Source organism: Vespa velutina, chromosome 9 (genome assembly GCF_912470025.1).
Source record: "Vespa velutina chromosome 9, iVesVel2.1, whole genome shotgun sequence".
Taxonomy (NCBI): Eukaryota; Metazoa; Arthropoda; class Insecta; order Hymenoptera; family Vespidae; genus Vespa; species Vespa velutina.
The window spans coordinates 7005207-7015206 of NC_062196.1; the positions used below are offsets into that span (position 1 = coordinate 7005207).

General features: G+C 26.9%; 1 protein-coding gene across 1 annotated transcript in view; it reads left to right on the plus strand.

The window, feature by feature from the left end:
• LOC124951511 overlaps positions 1–10000 on the plus strand; it is a 47810-nt gene that overhangs the window by 36388 nt on the left and 1422 nt on the right. The window contains exons 3-4 of the mRNA XM_047500005.1: positions 8651–8785; positions 9861–10000. The exon at positions 9861–10000 is cut by the window's right edge and continues 336 nt beyond it. Coding sequence (XP_047355961.1) covers positions 8651–8785; positions 9861–10000 — 275 coding nt within the window. The remainder of the gene's footprint in view (positions 1–8650; positions 8786–9860) is intronic.

Below are 10000 nucleotides of genomic sequence, written 5' to 3' on the forward strand. Positions count from 1 at the left end.
TCCACCTCTTTTCCTTCTTTTTCTTCTTTTCATTTTTTTTTTTTTTTTTTTTTTTTTTTTTTTTTGTTAAATATATGGAATACGTACGTGCGTGTTCGCAGGACGATGTGAAAGGGGCCTCCTATACTCCTGGTGAATTTTTTTTGTCTATGTCTATATCCATATCTCTCTCTCTTTCTCTCTCTCTCTCTCTTTATATACGTGTATGAGTGTGTGTGCGCGTGCATGTGCACGTATGTGGATGAAATTTTCTCGTGATTTAACTTGGCAAAGGAACCACGGTCGCTTTCATTGTTACGTTCACCGACGATGACTCCTCGTTCAATGACTTTTCACTTCTCTCCTTCAATTTTGTTTTAAGTTTCACGATTACGATGTTCCATTCTTAGGTAATACACTATAACACGAAGTGAGGTGGGGAGATAGAGAAAGAGAGAGAAATGGAGGGAAGGAAAGACAAAGGTTAAAAGGGATTTGACTTCTTCTTCTTCTTCTTTTTCTTTTTCTTTTTTTTTTTTTTTTTCGTTTGCTTCCATATCTTTTTGTTATATATTAATATACATAAAAAGTATTGTCCTTGTCTTGTCGAAAGATCTTAACGGAACGCACGACGTCAAGGAAAGCTTTCTTGCTGAGTTTTTCGTGCGGTTTGTTGCGTTCGGAAACGAAGAAATACTGAATATTTCAGGCAGTGACCGTATCGGGTGACGTCACTATAGTATTCAGTCGGTGGACGGTTCAGGGTGAGCGACCATGCGAAACCCCCCCATCCGCTTTGGCTCTCGTCTCTGAAAATTTCAGTATTTCTGTAGAAATTCAACCTTTTTAACGTTTAAACAGTTTCTCGAAGGAAATCTTTAACTCGCATGTAAAAGTTACTCGCATTACATCCATAAAAGTTTGGAATTTTTCGATATGACAATTATTAGATTTATTATCGTGTATCGTGTTAAAATTACAAAAAAAAAAAAAAAAAAAAAAATAAAAGAAAAAAAGAAAAGAAAAGAAAGCAAATATATCAAAATGACAAATATATCATAAAAATTGGAAACATTTTTTTTTTTTTTTTTTTTTTTTTTTTTTTTATGAAGAAAAATCATTAAAGTATCCGTTTTCTTCGAGAAAAAGAAACATTTTATTTTAAACGAAATATTTTAAACGGGGGTTTTTTTTTTCTTCTTTTTTTCAATGGAAAAATTTAATCAAAAATTTGGTACTTTTCATTCAGAAAAAGAAAAGAAAGTTACGTTTTCAATTTGGATGATTTCTTTTTTCTTTCTTTCTTCCTAATTTTCTTTTTCTTTTTCTTTTTTTTTTTTTCTTTTTTTCTCCTTTTTTTTCGAACGACAATACAAGATTTGATTCGTAGATAAGATTTGTTTTTATTTCTTTCTAATGATACGAGATAGAACTTTTTTCAAGATCAAATCGAGATTGGTTTCCTTTCTTTATGGTATCACGCGAAACGATTCGACCGTGCGAGATCCTCTGAACTTGGAAAGCGTTGCTCCACTTTCTGTCGCAAATGCGTTTAATACGACACAAGTCCGTGAAAATAAGTGCCGCGAGTATTTTATAATGACAGGTATATTTACAACGATATAGCCTTTGATAAAATTCCATTTTTATATCCGCTAATTAGGATTTAAGAATTATATAAATTCTTTTTATCGCGCGCATGCACGCACACACATACGCGCGCATTTATATTCAATTTTTTAATTTTGAAAATTTATAATATATAAACTTTATTTTAATTTTAAAAAGATAAAAATTTATTATATATTTTTAAAATTCTAATATAGTGAAGATCAATCAGTATGAAATAATCTCAATGAAAAATCGTATTTTTCTTAATCGTTTCTACAATTTGTCCTATGTTTACATGTATACATTATATATATATATATATTTTTTTTTTTCTTTTTTAATTTAATATAGGCAAAGTTAATCAGTGTGAAATAATTTAAAAAAAAAAAAAAAATATATATATATATATGTATTTTTGTTTAATTTCAATCTACATTTTTATGTTTTCAAAAAGATATTCAAAGACTTCGTGGAAAATTAAAAAAAAAAAAAAAAAAAAAAAAAAGAAATTCCAAAAGAAAAAAGATGATTTAATCAATTAACAAAATTCGTCAATCTACATTACAGATATCTACACAATAAACATTTTCAAGCGCATAATGAATCCTGCCTATGTTTTCATTGAATTTCATTATTCTTTCGAGTTGTTAAAAAAAAAAAAAAAAAAAAAAAAAAAAAGAAGGAAATTCCATTTATTGGAGTAACATCGCGCAGCGTGTGCTGAGTTTAAAAGAGAGAGAGAGAGAAAAAAAAAAAAGAAAAAATTGAAAAAAATAGAAAAGTAAAGAAAAAAAAGAAATAAAGATTCTTTCGACATCCTTCGGACGTTGCGTTGAGATATCCTGACGAACTATCCGTTATCATTCGTAGACCATCACCGGATATCTCGCAACTTCAGAGCTCTTTTTCCCGCTATTGTATGGAAATGTCAGAAAGAAATCTTTCACGTGTTCATTCAAGATCCAAGAACATTTGTTGTGTCCCGAACTTTTCTTTAACTATTGTACCTACATACACACACACACACACACACAATATTTATTTGATATATATATATATATATATATATATATATATATATATATATCAAATAAATTTCTTTTTTTCGAATGAAAAAGATTTTTAATGATTTTCTTCATGAAAAAGACAAATAAAAAGATCATTAAAATTGCCATTTCCAATTTGTATGGTCTTTTTATAAAAATAAAAAGAATTAAATATATATATATATATATATATATATATATATATATATTTATATATGTAATAATACACATGTTAGTACTTCATTACTATTTAATTTTTTCCTTTCCATTTAATGTGCAATTTATAATACGAAGATTATTTCTCTCGAAACGTTCATTTTATTTTTTTTCAATGATCATTTTCATTGATAATTCAAAGTCAATGTCTTTTTATGTCTTATTATTATTATTATTTTTTTTTTTTTTCGTATGTAATTAATAGTCTTACTTAAACGATCATTTGTTTGATGAACTTCATTCCAAACATCCCTTTACCACTGGATCAGAAAATTTCTTTTTCCTTTTTTCTTTCCCCCCCCCCCCCCCCCCCCTCTTTTTTTTCTCCCAGTGAGATCAGACAAAATAATTTTTCTTTTTTTTTTCTTTCGTTCTTTCTTTTTCTTTTTTGTTTTCTTTTTTTCTTTCTGTCTTTCTTGCTGTTCCACTGTTCTCTCGAAATTTTATTAGACCGGGAAAAAAAATTAGACCGTAGTTGGACGTAACGATACATGTGTGTGCGTATAGTTTTAAAAATTTAATGAAATGTTTTTTAATAAAAATTTGATTGGATTGATAACATCATACAATTACGTATTTATAATTAAAAAAAAAAAAAAAAAAAAAAAAAAAAAAAGAAAAGAGAAAAAAAAAGAAGGAAGAAAGAAAAAGGAAAAAAAGAAAAGAGTATCATAATTAAGATCTCTCCTTAGATCCATACTAATTTATTTTCTTAATCAATCCTATTCCTAATATATTATCTAATCGATTCGACGAAATCGACGAAGATAAACGAAAGACAAATAGAGATTTAATTGTGAATAGAAAAAAAAAAAAAAGAAAAAAAAAATGAATAAATAAATGAATGAATAATTATCGTCGATCTCGTACGATCTATATTCAGATTTTATTCTAAATCATTTATTTTAAATCATTTGTATTCTAATCCCAATCGGAAATATCGTCGTAATTAAATTATATCGAACAATAATAATATATCTAATGATCGTTAGATAACTTGGACGTGTTTAAGTCGCATTGAATTCTATTACAGAAAATCCCGTATGTCGTTTGTAATGTAGTATGGTGTCAAGAGTGCGCGCGCGCTAAAACACACGTCGTTGATCGGCACTCCCGTGTGAAAATCACCCACGTGAGGTGAAACCCGATATTAACGGCATCGTACCAATCTACGTGTGTCTATCTAGTAAGTTACACACTTACATAAACACACACACACACAGAGAGAGAGAGAGAGAGAGAGAGAGAGACATAGAGATAAATGTACATGATTTATTCGAATCATTGGATTTTCTATTTATCATTAATTTTTTTTCTTTTTTTTTTTTTCTTTTTCGATCTATTTTAAACATACGTACGAACGTGTACACTTATAAATTATTCGAGACCATTTTATCAAAGAATTAATGAATCATCGTTATATATCTCGTTTAAAGTTTTTTTATTGATGATAAAAAAAAAAAAAAAAAAAAAAGAAAAAAAAAAGATACTGATAATAAAGAAATGAAAGATAAATATTACGAAAATAGAAAAGTTTAATAAAAAATGTTTTCACTTATTTATTTATTTGTTTATTTATTTATTTGTTTGGATTATGGAATATAAATTCGTTTCTACCGATGTAACTTTTTTTTTTTTTTTTTTTCTTTATTTTTTTTTTTGGTTTTTTTGTTTTTTTTTTTGTTTTCTTTCTTTGAGATAAAAATATATATTATCATGTAAGGCGGAAATAAAAATAACAAACAAACAAACAAACAAAAAAAAACGAGGAAATCTCGATCTGATTTTCATTTTCATTTTTTTTTCTGTTTCTTTTTTTTTACATGAAATATAAATTTGTTCAATCAATTGTATACACGTGTATTACAATGTGGAATACAACATCTCTTTTTATATATATATATATATATATATATCTTTTCTATGTAGAATAGAAATAACAATAAATAAACGAATGAATGAATGAATAAATAAATAAATAAATAAATATAAAAAAAATAGGAAAGAAAGAAAGAAAGAAAATAGAAATGTCATGGGAGATTAGATTTTTCTTCAATTGTATTCTAATCGTATTTCACTTTTATTCGTGGGAAGTAAAAGCGTTCGTTAATAATATAAAAATAGAATCTGAATCGAACAGTATAATGATGATATTGTTTCTAATATAATTGTATATCTTAGATTGATGAGTTTTCTTGAACGAGCTTTCCGCTCCTCTTCTCATTGACGCCGTTTCGCGAGGGCGTATCCGGGAGTGAAAGGCTCGATATTTAAGATTCAGTCTCTTCACCGGGAAAGTCAGAGATGCCTCGTTGGATTTTAAACAATAGAAATTATCAATGCTTCTTAAGAATAAATCGGGAATTGATGTGATCGAAATGTATATCTTCGATTTCATTGATTTCTCAATCAATTTTTTTTTTTCGTTTTTTTTTCTTTCTTTTTTTTTTTTATTTCAATCGCTTTTGAAATGAAAAATTTCATTGATCGAATTTTCTCTTTTTGAAGTTAACATGATCGAGTAATTTCTAAGGACAATTTTTAATAAGTTTTATTAATAAACATCGTTTGAATCGCAAGAATGAATTTTATTTTTATTTTTATTTATTATCTTATACGCGATATTATCTGATATATCGATAAATAAAATTTATTGTCAGTACGATCGAGAGAAGGATTCGTGAAAGTTTTTTTTTTAAATGTCATTCATCACGACAATGATTTTTAATAAATTTATGGCGAACAAGAAAAAAAAAATCTATTTACTGTTCTCTACATTGAAAAGGAATTTTTTTTTTTTCTTTTTTTTTTTCTCCTTTTTTACTTCGAACAAATCGATAAACAATTCAATATCGATAAATGATAAGTGAATTAGCGTGATCGTGATAAAGGTTATCGTGAAATTACGAATTATGAAATTGTATTAAAAGAAACAAAAAAAAAAAATATATATATATATATATATATATATATAATTGTATATTTTTTATTATATATAATAAATCTAACGAAATAAAAAAAGGAATTATAAGTATCGATGATAAATTTTATACATATTTATACGGATAACAACGAAAGAAATTTTTTCAAGTATAAAAATAATCATTACATTACATTACGTCAGTTTTATGTTAACACATGAATATATACATACATAAAGATATATAGTACATAGTAAATAGATAAGTCTATTTCATAACAAGATCTATGATTTATAGAACATTGCCTTATATTATCGTTTAATGGACAGTTCTAGTCGAAAGACTAGAATTGACTTAAACTTTCTTCTTCGACCGTTTCAACTACCACACGTTAATATCGTTTCTTATGTGTATCATACATCGTACAAAAATATCTATATACATACACACACACACACACACACACACACACACACATATATATATATATATATATATGTATGTATATGTATATGCATATTAATGGGTGTATGCAAGTGCATTACGAGAGATATATATCGTTGTTATATTCTATGATTAGGAGAAGGATTATTTATATATGGTAGTTTCTTTACCTCTTCATACCGCTAGGATTATCATCGGTCTTTCTTCATTTCATGATCTCATCTCTTCTTCTGTAATCATACATATGTAATATACATACATATATATACATATGGATGTATGTATTGCATGTACATTCGTATGTAAATATTTGTAATAAGTATACATTTATTTAGAAATTACTATAGTCGGTATTGCAAATTAATTTCTAAGAATTCATTTTATTCTTTTTTTTCAATTATCTAATTGAACGATAATCATATATTTGATTTGTATACTTTTTCTCTTTTTACTTTTTTTTTCTTTTCTTTTTCTTTTCTTTTCTATTTATTTTTTTTTTTTTATTTTTTCCTTTTTCTTTTTTACTTAAAGAAATAACACGAAGCTTCGTTCGTTTAAACAGCCGCGTGTTAAATATAATAATTCTTTTTTTTTTTTTTAGCGATTAGTTAATTATTACAAAAAAAAAGAAAAAAAAGAAAAAAAAAGAAAGAAAAAGATTGAAAGAAAATCCAAGAGAGTTGGATAGTATCGGAGCATCTTTTTTTTTTTTATTTTCTTTTCTTTTTCAATATTTTTTTTCTTTTTTTCTTTTTTTTTTTTCTCATTTTTTTCACTTTTTTCCTCGATCGCGATCGATCGAAACATCGATTCTTGTGATCTATGAGTTTAAATTTGTATAAATGGCTAACAAAAATATTTAATAAGAAAAATGTCAAATTAAATGTTTTCATGTTTTTCATAATTACGTACTTATAAAAAAAGAAAAAAAAAAGAAAAAAAAAAGAAAGAAAAGAAAACAAAGGAAAAGAAAAGAAAAAAACAAGAAAAAGAAGATCGATCGAAACTTTACGATCGATCGATCGAGCAATCATTTTCAAAATCTATATTATAACGTGTTGAAACTGTTGAAAAAAAAAAGAAAAGAAAAGAAAGAAAGGAAGAAAGAAAGAAAGAAAAAAAAAGATCCTACGACCCTTGACATTAGACGATAATTATTCATTTTCGTGCTGATAGTTAAAGCAATAAATTAAGGAATACGGAATCGACTGATGATTGGTAGCTCGTAAAACGTCAATGTATTCATGGAATGCATCCTTGTGCTCCAAAGTGAAATAGAGATAGAGATAGAGATAGAGATAGAGATAGAGATATGAAGAAAGATAGAGAAGGAGAGAGAGAAAGAGAGAGAAAGAGAGAGAAAGAGAAAAAAATAATTTCTTTCTTTAATCTCGAATCGTGAGAAAGTTTTGCCCTGAGTTTGTCGTAAGGATTGTAAGAGAGAAAGAAATAGAGAGAGAGAGAGAGAGAGAGAGAGAGAGAGAGAGAGAGAGAGAGAGAGAGAGAGAGAGAGAGAGAGAAATCATGAACGAAGAATCCTTACCGATTAACTCGTGCGAGCACGAGTTGGATTCGTTCGTGCGATCGTAAATTCTCGTCTTGCTAGTAACTTGTAACAGCATCCTTCCTGGAGCAAGTTTAACTCGATCATCTCATCTCATAGTTAGACAAGAACATTTTGCAACGTTATATTACTCTCTAGTTTGTTATCGAGACGTTTCAATTTTTTTTTTTTTTTTTTTTTTTTTCTTTTCTTTTTTTTTCTTTTTTTTTTTTTTTTTTTTTTCTCTGACTTTATCGCACGTAGGATGTTTCGAATAAACAAATAAATATAAATATTTAACGTTTGATTATATAATTAATTATTTAATTATGTAATTAAATTGACTAATATAATTTATTTCTATGAAGAAATATGAAGTATATATATATATATATTATATAATAATTATAATATAATAATAAACAAATGTATTTAGAATTTAATATCTAACGAAACGATTAATGAAGTGTGATTAATAGGATAAAAAAAAAAAAGAGAGAGAGAGAGAAAAAAAAAGTATTTATACATACATACGTGCATACATATAAATATATAAATAATATTTATTCTTATATGAAAGATATTCATTTAAACGTCTGACTATATTTTGTATTATAATTTTATACAATTTTTTAACATTTAAATAATGATAAAATATAGATAAACAGATTAAAAAAAAAAAAAAAAAAAAAAAAAAAAAAGAGAGAAAAAAAGAAAAAACCAGTAAAACAAATAAGCTTAACGGAACGAATCGTAGCTTATTTCAATGTTTTATCTCATTTTGTTTTATTTTATCGCATTAACAAAAAATATTACGCATATTAACGATAATTCTTCTTCCCCTATCTCATATTTTTCTTTTTTTTTTTTCCTCTTCTTCTTCTTTACAGGAATGCCAATCGTTGAAGGAAGATAATAGAAAATTACAGAACGCATTAGCATTGAATCAAGTGCCGCACGTCCAAGTGATCGACAACGTTTTTCTTCAGACTCAAATTGAGACGCTTCAGTGGCAACTTAAGCAGGTAATTATTGTCATCATCATTATCGTCATTGTCGTCATTATCATCATCATCATCATTATTATCATTATCATTATCATTATCATTATCATTATCATTATCATCATTTAAAAATGTTTGAGAAGTCACGTGCCAAGAGGATTGATAAAATTTCCAATAAAACTGGTTCACCTTGCTCCGATTATACGATACCTTAAGTTGTTGTAAGTTCTAACCGGTACAACTCTCACCCAATGCAGTGCCAGTTAATCGGATTTCCCTCTCGTCTTTCCTTCCTCGTTCAAACCTGATTTAGCGTTCCGGTATTAAATTCGTCCCTTATCCTTATCGGCCATGTCTTCCACATTCTCACGAGTATCATTAAGTTCAATCTATTTCTTAATCTTTCCCTTTTTTTTTTTTTTCCATATCTTTCTTTCTCTTTATTTTTTTTCCTTTTTTTTCTCCCTTTCTTCCTTTCATCTTTCCTCCCCTTTTTTGCCTTTCTTTTTTTCTTTTTTTACTTTTTACTTCCCCCCCACCCCCACCCCACCCCACCCCCGTTATCGAATATAGAGCTGATTTTCTTTTTTCTTTAAATATTAAATCCACTCACATTACGCCAGATTTGCATGCATAAACACACATACGCATGCACACACGTTTTGTTTTTTTATTTTTATTTTTATCTTTATCTTGAAAATGTATATCACAAGTTTGGAGATGCAAATTCAAAGAATTATCATTCTTTTTTATTATTATTACTTCTCTTTTTTTTTTTTTTTTAGTCTTTGATCGAATCAGACATAATTCCAGTTTTCTATTTTTTTTTTTTTTTTTTTTTTTTTTTTTTTTTTAATACACAAATCACAAGAGTTAATAAGGATAAATAATTCAGTGAGACATAAATGCCACATGATAATTTTATTTCTCATAAAAATATACACATATATATATATATATATATAAATACAAACATACATATATAATAATCTTAAATATAAAGATATAACAAATTTATAATTTGTATTCTTTTTCTTTTATTTCTTTCTTTTTTCTTTTTTTCTTTTTTTTTTCATTTTTTTTTTTGTTCTTATAGATCGAATCGAACAAGCAAATGTATCGATCGCTTATGGAAGAAGTGGCACGTTTCTTAGACCGAGCCCATAAGAGCCTGATTATTCTTCACGAGAAGAACAATTCCAAGGACAAGAATAATGCTCGTGTACCACGTAGTCG